Source organism: Phalacrocorax carbo, chromosome 23 (assembly GCF_963921805.1).
Source record: "Phalacrocorax carbo chromosome 23, bPhaCar2.1, whole genome shotgun sequence".
Lineage (NCBI taxonomy): Eukaryota > Metazoa > Chordata > Aves > Suliformes > Phalacrocoracidae > Phalacrocorax > Phalacrocorax carbo.
Genome location: NC_087535.1, coordinates 3,584,138 through 3,608,760, shown reverse-complemented (window position 1 = coordinate 3,608,760; position 24,623 = coordinate 3,584,138). Strand labels below are relative to the sequence as shown.

General features: G+C 57.2%; 1 protein-coding gene across 1 annotated transcript in view; it reads right to left on the bottom strand.

Moving 5' to 3' along the window:
* Positions 1 to 24,623, bottom strand: part of GRM4 (glutamate metabotropic receptor 4) — a 54,736-nt gene that overhangs the window by 2,606 nt on the left and 27,507 nt on the right. Inside the window, exons 4-10 of the mRNA XM_064472015.1 lie at positions 20,593 to 20,728; positions 17,888 to 18,042; positions 17,431 to 17,571; positions 10,822 to 11,022; positions 9,764 to 9,900; positions 8,247 to 9,182; positions 1,506 to 1,752 (exon numbers count right to left, since the gene is read on the bottom strand). Of these exons, the coding sequence (XP_064328085.1) occupies positions 1,506 to 1,752; positions 8,247 to 9,182; positions 9,764 to 9,900; positions 10,822 to 11,022; positions 17,431 to 17,571; positions 17,888 to 18,042; positions 20,593 to 20,728 (1,953 nt within the window). The remainder of the gene's footprint in view (positions 1 to 1,505; positions 1,753 to 8,246; positions 9,183 to 9,763; positions 9,901 to 10,821; positions 11,023 to 17,430; positions 17,572 to 17,887; positions 18,043 to 20,592; positions 20,729 to 24,623) is intronic.

The window sequence follows — 24,623 nt, the reverse complement described above, 5'->3', positions numbered from 1 at the left end:
CACAGATGCCATGGGGAGTCTGGCTCCCCAGGACAGGGTTGACATGCTCCCGATGAGCCCTTAGAGTGGGGAGCCTGCAAATAGACCCAGCCTTGCATGGAGCACCTCTTGCACAGGCCAAATGGGGGTGACAGAGGGACCCCTACCCATGGCCACATTGGGACAGGACTGGAGACCACACAGATCTGCGACAGCGGCTGCAAAAGCCCCCTCCAGCATGGGTGACGAGGGGGGTGTGACTGTGTAGCTGCCCTTCGCAATGCAGATAGGCAGATGAAAGGGTCAATTATGCAGAGAGACTGCCTACAGAGAGACATCACGTACAGAGCTGCCGCCAGTGAGAGCCATTACAGAGCGACGTGGATATGGAGGTTATACAGAGATGCCAAGGGATATTAAATAGCTCAGGCTGGAAAGAGAGCAAGCGTGAGATTACAAAGACAAGGATGGCTTTCCATGGAAATGCTGGTTGGTCCCCATCCCACTGACACTGGAACCCAGAAACCCTGCTCGTGCATGAGGAACATTTGTATCTCTGTGGGGTTTTCTTCAGGTTTAGTCCAAACCGGATTTCCCTTCTCAAAGGACCCCAGCAGCATTGGCTCCAACCATTTTTTCCTCCTGCAGGGCTCTGTTTTTGGAAACCCAAACACAGAACAGGCACGCACTCACTTTCCCAATGTTTCCAGAGCCCCCAGCCTCTCTTCCCAGGGGAGACCAGTGGCTCTATCCCTGTGTCAGCCTTAGCTCCAGCCTGGCCCCCGGGAACAGCCCGCAGGCAGACAGCAAACACTTTCCCCGTCAGCCACACCAGAGCCTTCCTGGGAGCAGCTCTGGGCACCCGGGGTGGGTTGACATTGGGATTATTCTCCACATGTTTGAGCAGATTTCCATGTTCCCCAGCCAGCACCTCACCCAGCAGCAGCATGAGCATGTCTCCAATGTTATTTCTCCTGCCATCCACCCAGCAGCATTTCCCATGGGATAATGCAAACTGGTCTGCAGAGGGATGGGAGCAGCAAGGACCAATCCTGATCAGAGGGAGACAGGACATGTCCTGTCTCAGCTACATGGTTGCTGTGATGGAAAATGGCATTTCTTGGATGGGCATAAATTAACGAAGGGGGAACGTCCCCTGCCCTCCGACAGGAGATGATGCTGTCCCCTCACTGAGAGCCAGGAATCCCTGCTCGTGCCCTGGCTGGAGCACAGATAACCAGAGCACACCTCCCACCTCGGGGTGGCTTTGGGCATGGTAGGGAGCAGTGTGGCTCCCACAGCCCATGAGATGCATCCTTTTCCATGCCGCCCTTGCTCCTGGGGGATGGTGGGCCAAGCCATGGGGCAGGAGGGAGCTGAGAAGTCCCTTTGCCAAGGAGCAGCGCTGCCGGTATTGCTTGCGCCCATGGAGGACAACACAGCTACAGCCCACCAGCGAGCCAGGGCTTTGGGCTTCCCAGCACCGTGTCAGTCCCCAACAGGACCAGCTCCCCAAGCCACATTACCTTGGGTTTCCAGATTTTCGCAGAGCTCTGATTTGGCCTCTCCGTTGGGGCGGAAACCTCCCTTCTGAGAGAACTTGTTGGACATGGTGGCCGCTGTCACCACAGCCTTGAGGCTCCGCTTGCGCTTGGGGACGTTCTGCTCTGGGTGGAAGAGGATGATGTACACCTTGGGCATGTAGAGCATGCCCAGGGACACCGAGGCACTCAGACTCACCGAGATGGTGAGCGTCGTGGTCTGGATGTACATCTGCAAGACACAAGGGCATGAGCTGAGACCCACCACGGCTTTGTAGGATCCAGAAAGGCTCAGCTGGGAAAGGAGGAGAAACAGGGGAACACAGAATCATAGAACCATAGAATCATTAAGGTTGGAAAAGACCTCTAGGATCATCAAGCCCAACCATCAACCCAACACCCCCAGGCCTCCTAAACCATGCCCTGAAGTGCCACGTCTACATGTCTCAAATACCCCCAGGGACGGTGACTCCCCCACCTCTCTGGGCAGCCTGTGCCAGGGCCTGACCGCTCTGGCAGTAAAGACATTTTCTCAATATCTAACCTAAACCTCCCCTGACGCAGCCTGAGGCCGTTCCCTCTCGCCCTGTCACTGGTGACTTGGGAGCAGAGACCAGCCCCCCCCTCACTCCAGCCCCTCTCAGGCAGCTGCAGGGAGCGAGAAGGGCTCCCCTCAGCCTCCTCTTCTCCAGGCTAAACCCCCCCAGCCCCCTCAGCCGCCCCCCAGCACACTTGTGCTCCAGACCCTGCCCCAGCCCCGCTGCCCTTCTCTGGACACGCTCCAGCCCCTCAAGGCCCTTCTTGTCCCGAGGGGCCCAAACCTGAGCCCAGCATTCGAGGTGGGGCCTCCCCAGGGCCGAGCACAGGGGCCCCATCCCTGCCCGGCCCCTGCTGGCCACACCAGTGCTGACACAAGCCCGGGGGCTGGTGGCCTCCTTGGCCACCCGGGCACTGCTGGCTCATGCCCAGCCGGCTGTCAGCCAGCACCCCCAGGGCCTTCTCCGCCGGGCACTTCCCAGCCACTCGGCCCCAGGCCTGGAAACATTGGGGTTAAATAAATGAAGGGGTGGGGAGCCAGGGTTGGAAACATTGGCAGTATTGCATCTTCAACACCAGGCTCAACTTGTTGCATGGGCCAAGGTGCACCCGGAGAGGCCTTTGGCTCACTTTTGCTATTTCCCCACCTCCAGACACGGGCAGGCTGTGCTGGTGCTCTGACCCATACGTTGGGGCCCCGGCACAGCCTCCCTGTGCCAAGCCTCCCAGCACCCATGCATGTGCCAGCAACAACCTGCCAGCACCCCAACTCAAAAACATCACCAGAGATGGAGCCCCTACACCGTCTTCATGCTCCCTCTGTCCTCCCCAGCACTCACAGCACGCTCCACCACCCGCAGGGCGGGAGCGCCGATGCTGCGGCGATGGGCACAGCAAGGACAGTCGCTCCCAGGGCCCAGCTCGGGGCACCCCCTGCTCCCCCATCTCCTTCAACAGGTAATTCCCACTCCCCAGCTGGCTCCCTGGGCCGTTGTCATGTAAGTCACATATTACACAGCGACGTTGCCTTTCTGCAGTCAAAACTAATTTCACGCTCACTGTCCAGGACTAACGGTGACAGATGTTTTGCAAAATGAAAGCCCATTAATCTGACTGTAGAATAATCCATTTTTCTATGGAAAGCATTTGGCAGGCTCCTCACAAGCTGGGGGCATCTGAGGCAGGTGGCAACAGGAGGCGAAGGGACACCATCCCTCTGCCCAGCCTCACCTCTCACCCCTGAGCGACACGGGAGGCCAAGCAGGCAAGCCCCTCCATGAGCATCCCTGCTCCGCCAGCATCCCCGCTCCTGGCACAGGGCTCCATCCCCTCCAGCATCCTCTCCTCTACCGCACAGCTCACTTGTTGGGTCTCTCCAGGCTGAGCAGGGAGAGGGCCCTGGTTCTTCAGGTACCTTTGCACCCACACACCTCTTTTTCTTTCCCAGCTGTGCTCAGACACCAGGGCTTTTTTGCATGTTGCTAACAAGGTTTTGAAGGAGGTTTAAGGCAAGTTTCTGAACTTTATCCCATGGCTCAGGCACAGTGTGGTGTCCAGGGTTTCACCTGCAGTTGTTTTACATGTGGGATTTAGTGCTGTGCAAGGTGGCGGGACCTGGAGGAGCCAGGGGAAGCCTGGGTGCTGCAGCCTCAGCGAGGGCAGAGGGTCCCCACCTCCCCGGCTGCACATGCTTAAGTTGGGGACTCACTTTCTGGAGTCAATAGAGCAAAACGATGACCAAGGACAGAAGCTGAGCGCAGAGGCTCTACACAGCTCCCTTGGGAGAAGGTGCGTGGAGGCAGCTCTGATCCATGAGGCCGGGGCTGTCATCCCACCCCAGGACCTGCAGGTCCCAGGTGCAACCATGCAAAGAAACATTTCTCTTCTCCTTCTTCAGAAACAAATGCACAGGTCCAAAAGTGTTTCAAGTCAACCCAAAAGGAAAAAAGCAGCAAAGCTTGTTCTGAGTCAACCAAGAAGTTTCATTTGTCCCCAGAATAAAACCTATTGCTGTCACATGTGCTGGTTTGTTTGTTCCACCTTCTCCCTATATGCACGCGGAGTCAATGTAGGCAGTTTTGGGGAATAAAAATGTCATTTTATCAAAGAAAGTCAAAACATATCTCTGTGCCAGAATATCTGCACTTTTTTTATTTTTCCTTTTTTCTTCTTCTTCCATTTTTTATTCCCCCCACTAAAACTCTCCAGACATTGCTGCAGGTGTCCTGGACTGCAAAGACCAGACATGCTGGGAATGAGGACAGCACTGGAACACCAACACCAGGCACCCCAACCCCTGCCCCGGAGACCAGCACAACTCGTCTCTGCCCCAGCGTGACACCCCGTGGGACACAGCTGAGGCTCAGCAGCCCTTCACCTCCCCGGCCCCGCCACCTGCCCGCCCTCCTGGTCCTCAGCAGATGCCTTTCGGAGGAGCCTCACTTTTCAATCCAGCAATTTCCATATTTACTGCCTCTGCAGCGACTCCCACCCGTGCCTCGGGACTCGGAGGCGTTTTGGCAAAGAGGGAGGGAGCAGCTGAGCTTGAGCACAGACAAGACGTCTCCATGCACGCCTCTCCCTGTGCGCCTGGGTCAGGGCTCCAACCCCCAGCGCTGCCGGGGACTCCCCTCCATCGAGAGCCTGGGCAGCCCCCGTGGCACCAGCTCTGGGATCCCCACGCTTCCACCACCTCTCAGCCCTCCTCAAACCCCTGCAGCACTTTTGGGGTCCCACAGGGCCAAGGTGGCTGCCTTCACCCTAAGGATCCATTTGCCAGAAACAGCTCCGTTTTCTGCAGCCCGCGCTAACCTCATCAGCTTTGCATCGTGCCGCAGCAAGCCCCTTTTCAGCTCAGAGAGAAATATTTTTAGCCTGGAGTCTAAACACAGCCACGAAGCGCTGCGCAGTTAACCTTTTGCCACATCAAGAAATGACCATTTCTCACGATTTTGGTTCCTACTCTCTTAATTGGTTTCCAACCCAGGACCCCACATTGCCCCTCCATTAACAACACTTGAGCTTCCTCCAGAGCCCTTTGAGGCGTGCACTGCAGTTATAAAAGAAGTTACAGTTCCCAGTTCAGCAGCATCCGCTGCTTCGTGGATAGGATCAAAGAACACAGCCTGTCTCTGACTCAGGATGATGACGCTGTGTCGAGGGACCACAGCAATCTTAAACGACCCAGCACACGTCCCCAAGCCCAGCACTGTGCCCAGACTTGCCCCAGGGCTGGATGAGCCCCTCCTGCCCCGCAGGGAGCAGCCAGGCTCAAGGCAGAGCTCCGCACAGCTTGTGTTTGTCCCAAAGCAAATCTCCACCATTAATTGGCAACCCCCCACCTCTAAATCCAGACCTGACCCAGCTACAAGAGATTTTGCACCACTGCGGGTGCCAGGGAAGGGAAAACCCACTCAACCCTCATACAATGCTGCTAAACAAACCACTGGACAGTCCTTCTCATTCCTTCCTCTCTCCCTTTTTTCCCTCGCTGAAAGCAAATGTGATAAACAGAGAACCAGACAATGACACCGCTGTTCAGCTGCTGCCTTATCAGTGCAGGAAATTGTCTCTTTCTTTAGATCCTCTGTTATTGCTATTTCTGTAATCCGCTGGGATCGGCAGGGATAAGAGGTTCTTTTGAAAAAAGGCTTGGGGGACTTGTTATAATAAGATGCCACCTCCATGCAAAGTTATAGGCACGGGGTAAAGCAAAATAAAATAAAAAATGGAGATTTTTATCCAGCTTCTCCAGACTGCAAGGCAGCCTTGGCTGCAGGCTCAGATCGGGTCAGGGCAGAGGTGCCGGCCCTGTGGCATCCTCAGGACTCGAGCAAAACTCCAGCTGTGCTCTTTGGGGAGAATAACAGCCCAGCTGACACTCCTCGCTTTTTTTTTCCCAGGTGTGCTGACCCTCCACAGAGCCCTGCGGGGCCTTGAACTGCCAGCAGTGGGGCAAAGGCGAGGGGATCCCTCCCCACGGTGGCCGGGGGGGGCCCTGCCGAGCATCCCCGGCAGCACCAGCACCGCTGCGGGGTGATGCCAATGCCAGCACCCCCAGTTTTCATCCCAGGGACATGCTCAGAGCCAGACCCTCTGTGCAGGCCGTGTAATGACACCTCTTTGACTTTTTTCTCCCCAAGACGGCAAACCAGCAGCTAAAGCATCACGGCAGCACCAATCACCCGATTCCTCGAGCTTCGCCTTTGAGCACATCCGTTACCCTTCAGCCACAGCCTGGAGACGCTCAGAGCTCACATCCCATGGCAGCACGGCCGAGCCAAAACCCCACAAACCCCTCCTGGGATTGCTCAGCAGATGCCACGGCAGCAGCAGGCTTTGAGAAAGAGAGCTGTGTCCAAGGGGAGTTGGGAACATCACTTTTTCCGCCTCTAATCAGCTTGTTAGCAGACTAATAACAGAGAAACCCTGCACATTACAAGCCCCCGAAGTGAGGCACAGCCTATTGTCGAACTGCTGCTTGACAGCCAGCTTTCGGCAGCCCTAAATTATCCCATGACAAGCTGCAGTGAAAAGGTGAGCAACCTTGCGCATAATCTACAATCATTATCATTTCCATCTTTATTACCCACAGTATGCAGAGCACATTAAGGAGGCTTTAAGGGAGCTTTTGTTTTGCAATAATTTCTTAAAAAACCTGCTTTCTTGTTAGTATCTCCCCTGCCATCTCATCAAAATGGAAATGCTGCAGAAGGCTCCATTTATTTCCTTTAATTCTCCTTCACACTTCTCGCCAGCACAGGCTGTCTTGGTAGAGACTTTTTGGTTGAGCCAAGGTTAAAGGTGCCCGTGCAGACACGGCCTCCTCAAGCTCCAGGATTTCATGCTCTGCGCAGACACAGCTCTCTAGGACATGTGTGAAACTCTGGTGTCCACAGCAAAAGACCTCCCAGTCTTTCCCAGCAAACCACCCCTGGCCTTTTTGCAATAGGTGTTTCCAAAACCCGTGGCTTCAGCGGCTCTGCATCGGGGGGGGACATGCTCAGGGGAAATTATCCCAGTCGTGATGGGTCCAGAGAGGGAATCCGGGTGGTGGGTCACCCCAGGGGTTTCCAGGGAATAGCAACACCGAGGTTTATTTGTCACAGGCAGCTCCAGGCTGGCAGGCGTGAGCTGTTTGCATTAAACATAAACACGATTCTTGTTTTGGCTGGCAGGCAAAGGGGATTTGGGTCTGTTTCATGAGATTTTAATTCTTTGTTCTCACTCCCTCTCACTCGAGCATGAAGCTTCATCCGGGCTGGCCTCAGTCCCGTGGGTACCAGCACCAGGACCACCCTCCAGGAGCTGAGGATGGGGAGGAGGACAGACAGACAGCTTGTTTCACAGCACAAATCCACCCCTGGGATTCTCTGACCTGGCCTCATCTACACTATGTGCAAAGTCACATTCGGAGTCGCAGGGGATGCTCGCTCCCCAGGCCCCTCAGAGACGGAGCCGCTCGGCTCCCCCCGCAGCTCTGTGCCACCGTGCCCACTGCAGCTCAGCTGAGCAATTTCTCGTTGGTGCCATGTTGCCAAACACATAGGTATTAATTAAAATCATAGCCAAACGGTAATCGAGTGAGAAGCCACAAGCTGCCACACACCCCGGCGAGGGAGGGGACCCGCCAAGGAGTTGTTCTGTTCCCTCTCCTTTGCCCTCCACTACTTCCAGCTCTCAGGGATTTTGGAGGGCAGGTCTGTCTCTCCAGCCTCCATCACTGACTCAGCACTGGGAAAAGGAGCCAGTTGGGCAGGGCTCGGCCCCCTTTCCATGCAGAAATGGTGCTCATGGTACCAGGGGCCTGGATCTGCCCTGGGGACTCGTCCTCCCCCAGCCCACACAGCAGCAGCCTCTGCTGCCCACAGCTACGCTGTCCAGATTGGGGCAGCGGGGCCAAAGGGGCACAGAAAACAGGAAGAAAAGGGAGGAATGAAACAGGAGTCAGGAAGGGAAGAGTGAGGGAAACCACAAAAAAAAATGGGAAAAGGAAAATGGGGTTGGAGGCAGCAGTCTCTGCTCCCCGGTATAGCAAGATGTTTGCAAACCAATGCTTCCCATCATGGTTCCCAGGCCAGCAGGAGTGCAGAGAAGCATCCTTCCTTGCTTAGGACATGTCAGCCTCTCTCAGCCCCCTTCCTGGCAGCCCACAGGGTCACCAGCCAGACCTCTCCCCTCCTCCCTTACCTTTTCCGCTGACTGCGACGTCCCAAAAAATATAGGGATGAAGGCTAACCACACAATGCAAGTAGTGTACATGGTGAACCCGATGGGTTTGGCTTCATTAAAGGTCTCCGGGACCCCGCGGGTCTTAATAGCATACACAGTGCAGGTGACCATGAGAAGCATGCTGTACCCAAGCAAACAGATGAGGGAGAGGTCCGAAATGTCACATTTGAGGATGCCCCGGGCAAAGTGGGGGTTTGTAGTCCGCTGGTCCTCGTAGTCAATGACAGAGTGGGACGGGTCCACGATGAACCAGATGCAGACGCCCACGAGCTGCAGCGAGATGAGGCTGAAGGTGATGACCAGCTGGGAAGCAGGGCTGATGAACCGGGGGGCACTCACCGACTTCTTGCCCTGCTCGAAGATGCGGTAGATGCGGTTGGTCTTGGTGAGCAGGGCGGCGTAGCTGATGCTCATGCCGAGCCCAAGGAAGATGCGTCGCAAGGAACACGTGCTCAAGTCGGGCTCGGCGATCATGAGGAATGTGGTGGCATAGCAGAGGAAGATGCCCGTCAGCAGGACATAGCTCAGCTCCCGCCCCGATGCCTTGACGATGGGCGTATCGTTGTAGCGCACAAAGGTGATCACCACAAAAAGGGTGGCGATGATGCCCAGGATGGCAATGAAGACAGGCACCACTGCCCAGGGTGAGCTCCACTCCAGCTTGATGATGGGGATGGGGGTGCAGCTGGTGTGGTTCTCGTTCGGCCGCTCGTTGAAGTGGCACCGCTTGCAGTGGAACTCATCCAGCTGGTACTGGTAGCCGTCGCAGCGCTCGCAGTGCCAGCAGCAGGGAATGCCCTTCACCAACTTCTTCCTCTCGCCCGGCTTGCAGGGCAGGCTGCAGATGGAGCTGGGGAGCTGGCTCCCACCCCCTGGCCACAGCATGCTCTCCACCTGTGGGGTGAGATGGCACCAGCCCCACTGACGCTCGAGCTGGATGTCTGCCGAGCATCCCCGGGGCACCAGGGGATGCCCCACCTCTGCTCGCAGCAGCATTGCCCAGATCTGGCCCCTCGCCCCATCAGTACCTCCCATGAAGGGCCCCAGCCCTACCCAGCATGGGGACAGGGAGAAGGTGACGCTCTCCATCAGCCTTTTGGGAAGATTCAACACCAGAAACCCAAAACAAAGTCCCTGTTTCCCTGGGAAAACCCCCTCTGCTCTGTTCTGGCTTCTCCTCCCCTTATCAGAGCTGCCAAGTCGGATGCCCGTGGGATGCAGTCACACACACTGATGGCGGGTTACCGTGGCTGAACTTCAAGTGTGTATTCAGGGAACACCCCCCAGCATACCCGTCCCCTCCCCCCCCGCCAGATTTGGCTGCCTACGTTTGCACCCGTGGGCTCCCTGGCTCCCAGCCGAGTTTGCTACACCCTCCGTGGCCTCAGTGGGTGCAGGAGAAATCTGCAGGACCTTCCCCTTGGCACAGACCATGCACAGCCACGCCACAGGCACCACCGAGCCCCCCGCCTTACTTTTAGGTGGAGGTGGTCAGTCCATTGCCCGATGACTTTGTACTCGGGAGTGGAGTTCCTGATCTGGTACTGGTAGATGTCATAACGCCCCGGCGCGTCTCCGTTCTCGTTGAACGTCACGGGAGTCCCAGCAATGCCTGCAAGAGGGGGAGGGCTCAGCACCCACAGCACCCAGCGGCATGGGGTGCCCTGGGTGATAGTGTCAATGGGAGCTCTGATTTGACGCTTCCCCCTCAGCAAGGGGTTTCTCACTGCTGAGAGTGCTACAAGCCGCCAGGATGATGCCAGCGTGGGCACAGGGTGGAAGAGCAATTGGCAAAAAGAAAACCAATCCCAAACCCAAGCTGGTGCAGGGACCTCATGGTATCGTCCCACCGACCCCCGCAGGAGCCGGAGCTCACTGAGCGATGCCAGGCACCGAGCGCTGTTACACCAGCCTGTTTACTGCTTCTTTTAAGAAAGGGGGGGAAAGCAGCTTTAAAGTTAAATCAAGTGAACTGTGCAGATAAACACTAATGAAAGGAAGGAAGAGAAAAATCAAGCAAGAGGGAAAAATAAATAAAAGAGACACTGCAGAGGAGATCACAGAGTGGAGATAAATAGAAGTAATAAGGAGGACGAGATAGAAAATTATTATTAAGGAGATAGAGCAGAGGAAAAGATGCATTTCCAGAGGAGACCTGAAGACAGACAAGGACATGGCAGCGTGATTCAGCGGGACCTCTGCCAGCCACAACATGAGGAGGTGGCGGGGGGACGGGGAAGGGGAGAGGCTGGGGAGCACAAGGTGGGCAGGACAGCAGGGTGAGGGCAGGGTTGCTGCCGGGTTACTCTCTGCAGGCTCCCAGGAGACGTGGGAGCTTAGACCTCCTCATCTGTTGGTCTGCTGCAAAACCACCACCCCGTCTTAGCACCCTGCATTCGCAGTGCGGCAGGTGCCAAATGGTAACACGACCAAATTGCGGGTGCTGCTGTGTGACCCACAGACACACAGCAACCACCTGAGACACCCAGCTCCACGGGGCTGTTCCTCCTCACCGCCCTGGGGATGGACAGACCTGAGAAGTTGACGTTGCGGATGTACTTGAGCAGCTCCATGCCGTCCACCGGGTCCATCCTGGGGCACAGCCCCACCTTGCCGGGGCAGAGGTTCTTGTGCATGTTGTGCAGAGCGTGCCCCATGGCGTAAACGGCGTCGATGACAAACTGAACCTTGCCCTCCTGCTCGTACGAGGAGTCCTGGCCGATCCGCTCTCTGTCTGTGGACACAGGTAAAGCGGGGCTGCCATCTCCCTGCTGTCAAGCCGTGCCCCGCAGGGGTATTTCTGCTGCAGCCGAGCCCTTGCAAACAACCCCACTCACCCCCAGGACCGAAGAAGCCAGGAACTCCAACCCCCTTCCCAAAACTACCAACCCAGCAGCCAGCCAGAGCGCCTCTTTCCCAGCAGGAAGCTTATGCTACCTAGGCACGTCCCAGGAAGGAGCAGCAGGGTAGAAATGCATCTCAAACAACACCAAACTCCTCCCAAAATAAAACACACGTTGCAGATGTATCTTGCAGTGCCAGCCCAAGGAATCGGCTGTATCTGCACTGCCAGGGCTCAGGGCTTGAGCCTCTCCGCCAGCTGAGAGTCCTCCTGTCACCTGTGCGTCCCTTGGCCGGAGGGGTCAGGAGGGACAGCCGGGCGGACGCTACGGCTCTCACCCCCGCCCCTCTGAGCACCACGCCGGGAAGATTTGGGGTACACGAGGTGGCCTCTGTGAGCAGGAGGAGGGTGATGTGGAGCCAGAAAAACATATTAACTGGGGAAATATCCAATCAACATCCCTGCAATGCATTTCTGAAAACGTGGGTGCTGGCACCTAGGCTGTACTTCCAAGCGCTCTTGGGGTGTCACATCCCAGTGCCATGTCTGTAGTCCCAGGTCCCCAAGCAGGACACGGGCTGGGCTGTAATCAAAGTCCCATCCTCCCCACCACAGGCTGACCTCCTTCATCTTGCCAGGAGCTCCCAACAGCTCAGATCTCTATCAGTGGCATCAAGGGTCCACCCAGGCAGTATCCATCACTGACTGCACGTCCTCCATCACATTCCCAAAGCTTCCTGTCACCTTGCCCCCCTCGTCACCCCCTGCACCCTCCCACCCCACGGACCCTGCAGCCCGTTGCAGGCTCCCCAGCCATCCTGCCTTGCAGGACCCTGCAAGGATCTGGTAATTATCAGCAACAGCTGCCTGCCTCTCCTGTCATAACTGCCCTTAATGAGACTAGAAACATGTTAATCATTTAGCAAAAGACACCGATTAATGTAGCACACTGTTAATTACAGCTAAGAAAGCATCTCCCATGGGGAGACACTGCATCGGAGAGCCGCTACCTCTGGATCTCTGCGGCATGGCCGGGCACCCCACCAGGCCACAGGTCCTTCAGCGACAGCAAACGGGAAGGAGGGTTCCTCAGTGAGCCGAAGGCACAGCCTTCATCCTCCAGAGAGGCAGAGGCATCCTAGAAAGCCATCCAAGGGTGTCCAAAATTATTCTGGCTCCACCATGCATGGATGCCCCCTGATTCAAGGTGGGGATTTACAGTGACTGCATGGGGCCAGGGCACAGAGCCTGTGCAGCCAGGGACAGAAAAGGCTGATCTGCTCCATCCCCGCTGCGGGAAGGTGGGACAAAGCCAGCACTGGACGTGGAGCAAATCCCCTCTGAGCAGGGACACCCCCAAGAGCCACATGCTCGGAGGTCCCTGTGCTGGGATGGAGAGAAAAACGTGCCACTGACAAGACACTAAAGCAAATTGATAGCGAACTGACCAACGAGGGAAGATGATATCAAGGAGGTGAATTTATAGCCCATCCTTCAAAGTTATAAAAATGCTTTTGGACTACGTGGAGACTACTCATGCGAAACCCGTCAAGTTATCCTTTCTTCCACTTTATTGACAAGGGCTATTAATCTTCTCCCTCAACTTCAGGCCTTTCCCCACATTCATCTCTCAAGGTGCAGACAAGCCACTCTATCTTGTCAAGATAATTACCCATTAAAAATAAGCGTGTAATAGATGGTCCAGGGGTACTGAGCCCACGGGGATGTCCCAGCCCCGCTGCCGCCCCCAGCACCATCCTGCCACCCCAGAGAGGCTGCTGAGCCCAGGGGACACATGGGACCCAGGACTCATCCCTTCCCGGCTCCTCAGCTTCCTAGCAGGCTCCTCAAATCCCACACAGATCCCAGCAAGCAAAATACAACCCACTCTGATAACACAGGCTGTGGAGGCTGGATTTTCCTCCTGAACATCCCTCTGGCTTGCAGCGAGCAGCGCCAGCCTGGCACGGTGGGAGAAGCCGGCTCCGGTGCCAAAGGCGAGCCCTTACAGATAAGCAGACGTCTCCAGGGCCACCCACCCGGCACCTTGCCCCAGGCCCCAGCTGCTTTTTGCAGATGGGAATTCAGTCGGTGCAGGGAGAGGGCAATATAGAGCAGAAAGCCAAGGCTCGCTCCTGACATGGAGACAATAAATCTCCACCAAACTCGCAGTAGATTAGGGCTGCAAAAGGGATGTGACCCCGCTGATTATAATAGCAGGGTCGTGCATCATTCTACAGGGCTGATAATTAATTTTCAAGTGTGTGATGAGCCTTTGCAGGCACCCCTCGGAGGACGGACGCAGCTATCTTCTCAAGTGGTGGATGAGACGGGATTAGCATCAATTCCCATCACATCGCCAGCACCGGCTTTCGGCAGGAGTTAATCAAAATCACACACAGTGCTGCTCCAGAGAGCTGGGGGATGGCGTCACCTCTGAGTCTCCAAATCTCCTGGGTGCTGGCAGCAGCACCCAGCACCCATCGCTGCGTTTTTGGGCTGGGTGAGCCCATCCAGGGAGCAGGGACCGTCCCCTGCACCAGGGATGCTCACTGCAAACATCACTCTGCAACGAGGGCTTGAGCTGCCCTCGCAGCGAGGCTGGCCGTGCCCGTTTGGATGTCTGGTAGGTCTGAAGGAAAGCCAAGCAGAGGCATTGCCGGGCTGCCCCTGCTGCTCAGACCCGGCCTCGGTCAACAGGAGCCTTTTATTATCTTAACTACCAGGTGAGCAGTGCAAATCCTCCCCGTTGGCCTGGCTGGGGCATGCTGTGCTGGAAAACATAGTGCCACAAAAAGCCAACCCTATATAAAGAAGAGACAGGAGAGAAGCAAAACAGGAAGGGAAAAGAATATGAAGAATCACAAATAAAGAAGGAAAATCAAATAAAAGCTCCTCTCCCCCCTGCCCACGTTGCTGTTCTGCATCTACCCGCAGCCTGGTCAGCAGAGATGAATGCGCAAAGAAATCCCCAGCCCTGCTTCAAAGCAGAGTTACCATCCAGCCCTGCTAAATGAAGGCCTTTAATTAGCTCTCCTGGAAAAAAGAGTAGCCTGTAGGGCCTGGGAGCATCCTGCGGTCCCCGTGTGGGTGGCAGGTGGGGGGACACAGCCCCGAGCCGTGCCCCGTCCTCCCGCCCTTGCCACCCCACCAGCCCGGCAAACCCAGCACTGCCAAGGGCTCCTCTGTCTCCACTCGCAGCACCCTAGCATCTCCCCACCTGCATCCACACTTGTGTGAATTAGGAACGAAGCAGCAGCTGGCAGGATTCCTTCCAGCCCGGCCGGCCAGGCACAAGCAGGGGCTGGCTCCCCCGTGGGAGCCTGCCCAGCCCGGGAGGGTCAGGGATGCAGCCCCGGCGGAGGCAGCTTGGAGGTGGGGAAGGATGCTAAGGAAACCCTAATGCAAAAGCAGCTGGGAGACGGGTCCTGGCCTGATCCTGGTCCCGGCAGGACAGCCTGGGGATGGAGCTCCTGGTGGGTGACAGGGCTGGTCTCGGGGATAATGTGAGCAGCTGCCACCAGGAACTGCCTCAAAACCTGGTACCCCCCCCAGCCCTCATCCTTCATCTTCCTCCCAGCTCTCCCATACATGAACGAGAGCCATGAGCTGTCATGTTCAGTGCTGGGACCCTTTGGTTTGGTTTTTGGATTACAAACATAAGCAAAGCTGGCATTTCTCTGTGCATGTTGGGCTCTACCCAAACTTGAAGCTTGTGGGGAAAGTCAGTACAATTCCCTCTGTAAAACAGCCCCAAACAGGACATTTGCATAAGCTGTGCAAAGCACAGGAGCTCAGGGAAGGCAGGTTATTTGCTTCATCATGTGTTATTTCCCCTCTCTCTTTATCTGCCAAGCAAACATTCAAGAGATAATTTAAGTGCTGACAAATTCAGATAATTTAAAGACAGTTCCTAGGACATTTGCCACATCGTGGTTTCGGCTGCCTCCACAAATACCTTGGTTCTGAAATAAATGCTACATTACTATGAAGATGAAGCGCTCAGCGGTTTGCAGGACCTGCTCATGCATTTCCTGGTGCTGGGGATTTCTTGATGCAATTGGGAAAGATGAAGAGCTCTCAGCTACCCAAGGCCATGGCCACGGGCACATTTTCTTGCACGCCCTTGCTGCTCACCACGCTCACGCCTATGCATTAGCCACAAGACTACTTGGGGAAGCTGCAGCACTGGGAAGACCTTGTGGGGACAGAGAGGTGTCCCCAAATCGCCAGCTGCACATTTGGGGAATGCCTGCAAGGGGGAGGATGTGGAAGCACCATCCTTCTCATCCTCAGTGGTGAGAGCAGGGGAGAAAAAAAAACAAACCTTAATGATCAAACGTTCCAGGCACAGGCAGATCCATCTGCCTGCCGGCACGCCACGGCTTCCACAGACATCGCTCCCAAGGGGCCGGGGGGACGTGCAAACGTCCCCAGGTCCTGCCACGCCGCTGCCTGGGAGCCGCCGTGTCGTTATCTGTCTTCAGCAGGTGCCAGGCAGGCAGCAAATCTCTCCCATCTCTCAGTAAACACGTGTGCTGGTTTTGGCTGGGTAGAGTCGATTTTCTTCGCGGCAGCCAGCGCGGGGCTGTGGTTTGGGTTTGCGCTGGACGCAGCGCTGATACCCCGGGATGGTTTCGTTCCAGCTGAGCAGGGCTCGCACAGAGCCGAGGCCTTTTCTGCCTCTCACCCACCAGCAAGGGGCTGGGAGGGGACACGGCCGGGACAGTGACGCCAACTGACCCCAGGGCTGTCCCACACCGTGCGGCATCGTGCTCAGCGCAAAGAGCTGGGGGAGGAGGAGGGGGATGCGGTGAAGGCATTTGTCTTCCCAAGTCACCATCACGCGTGATGGAGCCCTGCTGCCCTGGGGATGGCTGAGCACCTGCCTGCGGAGGGGAAGGAGTGAACGAATTCATTGCTTTGCTTTCCTGTGTGCAGCTTTTGCTTTACCTGTTAATCTGTCTTTGTCTCAACCCATGAGTTTTTTCACTTTTACTCTTCTGATTCTCTCCCCACCCCACCGGGGGGGGAGCGAGCGAGCTGCTGCGTGGGGCTGAGCTGCCGGCTGGGCTTGAACCGTGAGAACACACCACCTCCTTGAGCCTCCAACCATCACCTGTGGCAGCAATGCTGTCAGCAAGACAGATCCCTTGGTTGCTTGTTTACTGCACTAATTCCTACAAGCCTCTTTTAGCTGGAAATGGCTAAAAAAGCACAGTGAGGAGTGAGGAGGGGGCCTGGGATCAGGCTCTGCCAGGACGAGGTTCCCTGCCTGGAGCGGCAAAGGGGCACATCAGCAAAGCAGTTTGCAACGAGACACGGGTGAACACCACACCAGCACGTTCCCCAGGGCCATCACCTCCTCTCGGGGCACCCCTGCACCCTCCCGTGGGGCACCTGGCAGCACCCTCCCTGTGGGCAGGGGCGTGCTGCAGCCACAGCCTCAACACTGGCTAAGCAAGAGCGGGATCCTGACCCTGCGCTATCAGTTGGCCTCGTTCCTCTGCAACCACCCCAGCTTTTAGCCTGCTCAGGTGAGATAGGAGCTGCCTGCAAGGGAGCAAGGATGCACAGGTGGCTTCACGCCTTACACGGGACAATGGTGCTTCTGCCAAGCACACGATGAGAAAAAGGCAGTTGTCCAAACGCTGCGAAACAATGCAGAATTCAGCCCCAAATCCCCCAAATCTGCATGGCTTTTGTACCCACGGAAGACGGGGCCAAGGGAAGGGAGATGTGCAAGGCGTGTGCATGAGAGGGAGCAGCCCTGGGAACTTTGCACGGGGACCGTGCCTTCGCACACACACAACCCAAGCAGGCTCCACACGCTGCCTGGATTACACACAGCACATCAGGATGCACAAGAGCGTTTTTGTGCAACACTCCTGTCCACCTTTAAGCGAGCTGCCGCTGTCACGAGCCCAGCGGGCACCCGAGGGCCCCTGCAGGCGAGCAGCTCTGCATCGCCCGCATTCCCCACGCTGCAGAAGCGCTCGCGTTTCTCCAGCCTTCCCCAAATCCCCACCTGGCTTTGATGCCAAAAAAATCCACGCTCACATCCGAGACTGACACACAGAAAGCATTAACTGCCACGTAGCTGCCTTGAGCTGGGCTGGCAGCTCTGGAGCAATAAGGACGTGGCTGAGCTGAAAGGCCATAAGGGGAAAGCGAGGGAAACTTTTCTAACGCCTGCCCTGGGCTCTCTGCCATCGCCTTCACGTCCCTGTGCGCACCGCGCGATACAGCAACACACACGCACGAGCCTCCACTCGCCCACAGCATCCCCACAGCTCTTACTGGTGCATTTCTTGATGCTGCTGCCCTTCTTCAGTGCGTGCCGGCTCAGCTTGCAGTGGAAATTTTCCTCCCAAAACTCCGCAAACCAGATGTTTCGGCGGTTGTTGTCCAGTGTCCTGCTGGAGAAGTAGCGGTCGAAACCTGCCCAGGGAAGAGGGGACGGAGGGGATAAATCTCTGGGATGGCAGAGAGGTGCTTAACATGGCCCCAAACACCGCAGGCAGAGGGGGAGGAAGGTCTACTGAGTGATGGGGTTTCGGGACACGTAAGAGTGCGGTGGGTTTGTGTCCAAGCTGCTACTCAGGCAAAGCTGTAGGCTGGAAAAACTCTCTCAAGGAAGACCCACTGCAAAACACAGTGTCTTTCACAGCCAAAACCTTGTGGTCAAGGGGGTGCCATCGGGGAGGTCACTGGCCCAGGGGGGAGCTGAGGGAACCCACCGAGTGCAGCCCCTTACCTTTGACAGAGACCCGCTTGGGCAGGATGGTGACGGAGCCCTCGGCCACCTCCTCCAGGTGCAGGACTGGGGAGATTTTGGAGCCCCAGCTGTCCGAGCCCATCCAGATGAAGTGTCCCATCTGGTTCGCCCTCTTGGCCGCCTCCAGCACCCTTCTGTGGAGAGAAAAGCAAGAGGCGCTGGCGCTCGCCGGCATGACGGGGCCGGGACACCAGCTTCGTGTCCAGCCCCATGGCCGTGGGGGTGCTGGCACAGGGCAGGGCTCAGGAGTGTTCGCATCTCCTGCTCCAGGCACTCAGCACCATGCAGGACCCGGTGCGTACGGACACATGAGAGCAGACCGTGCCGCTCAGCTTCTGCACCCTCCATCCTCCCCAGCCTGGGCACACAGGCTGCTTCTCCCACCTCATTTGCATATTTGCTGACTGGTAATTGAATTTCCCCCTTAATTACCCAACATTAGGGGAAAAAAAAATCAGGTTATGCCGCAGCAGGCAGGAAAAGCAGCAGCACCAGAGAACGTGTGTGAGCTCTCAGCTCCAATCAGCGTTGCAAGCCACGGGAGAGAGCCAGTGCCCAGGCTAGAGCTAAACTGGGCTCTGCTGGGCTCAGCTGGGCAGGTGAGCAGCAGTGGGGGAGCCGGCGATGCCATCCGTCCTGCCAAGCGCCCCTCATCGTGGCCAGACACTCAGCTGCACGCGCTTGCACGCTCCACCGGCGCCAGCCAGTTCAGAAAATCTTGGTAGGTGGACGGGAGCTTTCCTGCATCCGACCCTCCGGGCTTTTTTTTCCCAGGGCTCGCTGTCCCCCGGGGATGTGTGTCCCCAGCCCGTGGGAGCAGGGCAGCTTCGTCTCCCCATCTCCCCGTGCAGCGAGGAGGCAGGTTTGTGACTCACCCCCTGCCGTTGGGAGCTGATCATTTCAAGTCCAGATGGTGTTTGAAATGCGTGATAAGGAAAAAAAAAAAAAACAACAAATCGAGCAGAGAGTGGAGACAAGACGGGAAGAGGCAGGCGTGCTCTGGGAGCCGCGGGGCCAGCAAGCAGCTGGGGAGCCGAGCCGGCTGCTCCGTGCTCATCCTGGGTTGCCCCGAGCTCCGGGCGCATCCCGCCGCAGGGAGGTCGGCAAAGCCCACGTCCCGCTCCGAGCACAAGCAGCATCTCCAGCTGCCTGCAGTCGTCGCGCGGGGCAGGATCTCCCCGGGCCAAATTGAGGACATTCCTGTGAGATCAGTGATTTATATTTGATCCGAGCCAGGCAGAAATTGGAGCAACAACCAACCCCGGCCCGTCTTGCTTGGCAGCGTGGCCCTGCACGTTTTGGGAGAGGCAGCACACCATCTTCCAGGCTCCGCAGCCCAAGCTGACACGAGGGTCTGGATCACAGCAGTCTCCGTGGCCGGGCTAAACCCACCTTCCCCGGCACGAGGTGGGTGTGTGCAAACCACTGTTCATGGGATGTAATGCCATTTGGATGGGTAAATGTTTACAAACCCCAGTTAATGGGGCTTGCCATTTACACAGCGAGGTAAATCCCCCGTTTCTCACCGCACACCCGCGTAAATGTCAGGTTTACAGACATTTCTATTAAGGAAGAAAAAAAGAAACTCGGAGCGTTTGCACATCTGATGTAAACTGATTTAAAATCGCAGTTTACCCACATTTACATAATGTTTGCTGATTAATAAATTAGATACTTAGGAAATCAGGCTAGTTCCATGTGAATCATTCTGCTCCATAAACAACGGGAGCTGCAAGACGATGCTTTGCCTGCAGAGCAGCTCATCACCTCGAAGCGTGGCTGTGTTCCCAGTCCTGCCGGGCAGGCAAGGTGGCAAGGGGGGTCCCCAAAAGGTCCGCCCCAGACCCTTTCCTCTTCCACACTGGGGGCTGGGGCTGCAGAGCAAAGCAGAACTGGTGCCTGGATCCTGCCAGGGCCGGTGCTCAGCAAAGCCCTACACCATCTCTGATCCAGCCTGCGAGCAGCGCGAAGCAGCCAGGTTATGACAGCAGGGGTTTCCAAAGCCAACAAAAAGTGGATTTTTTCCTCCTTTGAGCTCTGTGTTGCTGTGGTTTGATGGCAGCAACATGCCAGGCAGCCACTCTGATGTCAGCTCTGCTGGGTCCTTGCTGCAGACTTGTCCATGCCATGCCTCAAGGTGCATCCTCTCCCCATTGCAGCCACGTCCCTGCCACGCTGCAAGGTGCGTCCTCTCCCCATGGCAGCCACGTCCCTGCCACGCTGCAAGGTGCATCCTCTCCCCATTGCAGCCACGTCCCTGCCACGCTGCAAGGTGCGTCCTCTCCCCATGGCAGCCACGTCCCTGCCACGCTGCAAGGTGCGTCCTCTCCCCATTGCAGCCACGTCCCTGCCACGCTGCAAGGTGCGTCCTCTCCCCATGGCAGCCACGTCCCTGCCACGCTGCAAGGTGCGTCCTCTCCCCATGGCAGCCACGTCCCTGCCACGCTGCAAGGTGTGTCCTCTCCCCATTGCAGCCACGTCCCTGCCACGCTGCAAAGACAGCTACGCAGGCACATCTGCACCACGTTGCAGACACATGCACACTGCAGGCACGGCCGGCTCCTGGTGCAGTGCCCACCCCACTCCCTGGCCAGCATCACACCTGGTGCACGTCGGGCTCAGTGCGGGTGCCCCAAAGCGCGCTGCCCCCGCCGCCCCTCCCAGCCAGGCTGGCCCCTCCGCACCTGATATCGTCTTCATTAGCGAAGATGATGACGGCCCGTGCATGGGAGGTCTCCAGGAGGCGGCGGATGATCTTGTCAAACTCTCCCGGCTTGGGCTCCCGCGGGATCTTGACGGACTGGGCCACGCACACACCCCCTGCGGCAGAGAGAGCCCCAGCGCTGAGACAGCCCCCGCGAGTCCCCATCCCCTGGCGACAGCCCCTCTCCCAGAGCTCCTCAGCCCCACAACAGGCAAACGGGGCTCTCCCCAGCTCACCTGCAGCCCACAGTGAGGGGCTCGGCACCGTACCATGCCCGCAGCCCACTGCCCCCCTGGCCACCACCCAGCCCTCCCCTTACGCCTCCTCTCCCAGGTCACTACCTTCACCCTGTCTCTCCCCCACAGCTCAGCCCTTCTGCGCCGCCTTCCCTCCCATCCCGCACCTCCATAGCTCATCTCTGCCCCCCACCCACTCCTCTCCGTACCTGTCACCTTGAGCCACAATCACATCACATCCCGTCCCCCCGACAGACACACAGTCCCATCCCGATGGCTCGGAGAGGGTTTTCCAGCCAGCTCCCAGCATCAGCCCCTCCCCAGCCCAGAACTGGGTTTTGCAAAGGACTCTGCACATGCGATGGTCAAATACTGGCAAAAACAGCCTGTGGGAAGAGGAGACCATGTGCTGCAGCCCCGGCAGGAGCCCTCTGCCCCCCAGACAGCAGCCTGGCCCTGCAAAGGGTTTTATTCCCATCCCTGCGGCACCGGCTGAGCTCCCAGACCAGCTTTCCATGGGGCGACTGCAAAAGCAGCTAATTAAAATTAAAAGAGACAAGGGGAAGCTGGCAGTTGGAAGAGTCGGCACACACGGCTGCTGGGCTCCCAGCCTCCAGCTCCGAAAAGCCAGAGCCCTCCTGCTCCTGCATTTTTGCAGATGCCAATAAAAAGAGAGATGGGAGAGAAAATTAAACATTGCGGGACCTTCTGGATTTAATTGATGGTCTCAATTTGCATAGTAAATAACACGGGTGATACCTCGCCTGCCACTAGAAGATCCCCGCTTAAGCAAAGGTCAGAGTAATTAGCACACGGCAGCAGGGAGAGATTTCCCAGCTTACGGCCCTGGAGAGGAGCAGGGGGAGGACGGGATGGGGACAGGCACCAAGGCGGAGGCCTCTGGGACAAGAGGCTTCGCTCCCTCCCGCAGAGCTGGAGGTAAATTGGGATAATTTGGCCCCTTGCAGCCTAACAGCAGCGAGAGAGGGGGATCTGATGGGTGCTGAGCGTGCAGCAAGGGAGGTTGCAGGGATGGGGATAACAGCCTCTCCCAGCAAACACCCGCTGGCAGGGGAGCATCGCCCACCCCGGCCCCACGCAGCCCAACACAGCGAGGGTTTTTTTTCGGAGTGGGTGTTTTTTATTTTTTCCTATGGTAAGAAATTGGGCCAATTTGCTGTTTGTTTCCCATATGGGGAGCCAGATGGATGGAGAGGAGGGAGTTGGATAAACAGACTCCCGGACAGACAGATCAGCCAGGCGAGACGGGCAGCAGCAGGCAGCGCCGGCAGGACGGGCACGTCCCTGCCCGTGGGGTGCTCGGCACCAGTCGCCCCCGAGCCCCCGGCCAGGCCAGCGTGGCGTGAGCTGTGCTGCCAGAGATGGCAGCTCCGGCTAAGGAGCTGGTGCAGCTTAATTACAGTTTCCATGGCAATAAAAGGAGAAAATCCAACAAAAGCAGCAGTTTGCAAACACGAGAGCCTTCCAAAAGCCCCGGCGCAGTCGGGTGGTGCACGCACACGCGAGTGACAGCTCGGGTCTGGCACAAGCGCGCACCCGCTTGCCGCCGAGCACCAACACCGTGAGGCTCCCGTGCCGCGTGTGCTCCGCTCCGGGCTCGTGTGAGCGCAGGAAGGCACGTGCCGTGACGCATGTCCCACTTGCACACGCGTGTGCCCATGAGCGTGTGGCATGCGGACACGGGGTTCCTGGCATGCACGTGGAGCTGCAGCACCGGCCCAGCCCAGCATGGCCAGAGCAAACCCCGCTTCGAGATTTTTCTGGGACAGCAAGGCTTTGCACTGGGGTCCTCCATGACTCTTTTATTCTCCTCGTCCTGAGCAGAAGCTTTGAGCATCCCCAGGATCCCGTGGCACTTGCAGGGGCAGCAAGAGGCCTTGGATGAGCTCCTGCACACATGGGAGGAGGGGGTGGCAAAGGAGACTGGCCAATAAATAAATAAGAAAGGAGATTAAATCGAAGGCAATTCAGAAATGACTAAGTTACTCGGCAGCTCCGTTAAATCAAACTAACGAGGCACATAACAAAAAAGGGATACAGGCAATTAGGATGTAAAGAGGACGTTATTAACGCAGCAGCAGAGCACACGAGTGGGACGCAGCCAGGCCAGCGGGAGGGGAAAGCGGGGATGGGGAGCCAAAAAGTGGCTGGATGCCAGGAGAAAAATGCCCCGAGGATGGACACAGCTGTCCGCAACCCCTGGCTGCATGGCCTGTGCCCTACAGTTTACTAAGCTCATCAGGGCTCACCAGGCTTAGAAATAATGCAAACCTAGCACAGCTAAAAGCCTTCGGAGGGTCTGGGAGCCCCACATTCCCACAGCACCTTCCTCCAGCTCATGCAGCAATGCTGGCAACACTGCTTAACGTTTTTTATCTCCTTAATTAATGAAATCTTCTTAATAATGAGAAAAAAAAAGAGGTCAGAGGGTCAGGGGGAGGTGGCTGGGGTGGCAGAGCTGTGCGTTTCGGGGCAGCCCTGTTCACCTCCAGCAGCCCAGGCTCTCAGCGCCTGCATTATTCATGGACCCCAGGCACCGTGGTGGGAAGGGGGACTTGCCAAGTGATGCTCCTACTGTCTTCGCACAAAAATCTATTTAGTCAAAACACTCCTTTCAAGCAAGAAATCAAAGTGAGTCGGTGGCAGCAGCAATGGGGAGGAGGTGACTGCTCTCCCTCCTCCAGTGGGACGGCACAGCATCGCCAAGGTCTGACTCTGGGAGAAGGCAGGAGGTGAGGAACAGGGGCCCCTTTCCTCCCCCAGCTTTGGAAAAGGACCAAAGAGGAGCAGGAGTAGTGGGGAAAGCCTCCAGGATCAGGGCAGCACCCCACAGCCAGCTGCCAGACAGCTCGGAGACAGGCACCCGATTTAAGGATGCTCAGACACAAGACCCCACGTGTGCCATCACTGACGGACAGCAGCACAGGAAGCAAAGTGCTTATAGCAGGAAAACAGCCTCAGAAAACCCAGCCTGGACCCATTCCCAAACCTCCCAGGGGCTGGCGCAGCAACCAGGTACCTGGAACTGCAGTCCCAGGGTCTGGAGCTGCTGTCGGCTCCTGGCCCAAGCCCCCGCTGTGGTGGCATCCCGGTCCCACGGTGGCAGAGCCAGCAGCTTCGCAGGGAGGCTGCTGGGAAGAGCCAAGGATGAAATATTCAGCAGCCTGCAACTGGGGAAGCGGAGACTGACAGGGAGAGTGAAATAGTAGGGATGTAATTACAGGAGGTGGCCAAGCATGCCCGGTGTTGCCACATGCAGCCCTTTGCTGCCTGCCAGAGCTCGCCATAATGAGCCCAGCCTGGTTAGAAAGCGGTGGCCATCCCAACCCACTCCGGCCAGTCTCAGCACAGACATCCATCAGGGCAAGAGGGAAAATCTCCCGTGCAAAACCAGGCTGTGCAGTGAGAGCGGTTCTGCAAAGGGAAGGGTTTGCCACGGGGCTCATCCTCTGGCAAACAACCCACCCTCCTGCCAGGAGAGCCAGGCCAGCTGGGACACCTCTGCACCCCGGTCCCACCTTGGCCCCAGGGGTGAAACAGTGAGGGTCTGCGCCCAGTGCCACCCAGCAACCCCGTGCACCCACCCCGGCCGTGCAAAGCTTGCCTGTGAGCTATCACAGGATCACAGAACGGTTTGGGACCTTAAAGATCACGTCATTCCAACCCCCCTGCCACAGGCAGGGACACCTTCCACCAGACCAGGTGGCTCAAAGCCCCGTCCAGCCTGCCAGGGATGGGGCATCCACAACTTCCC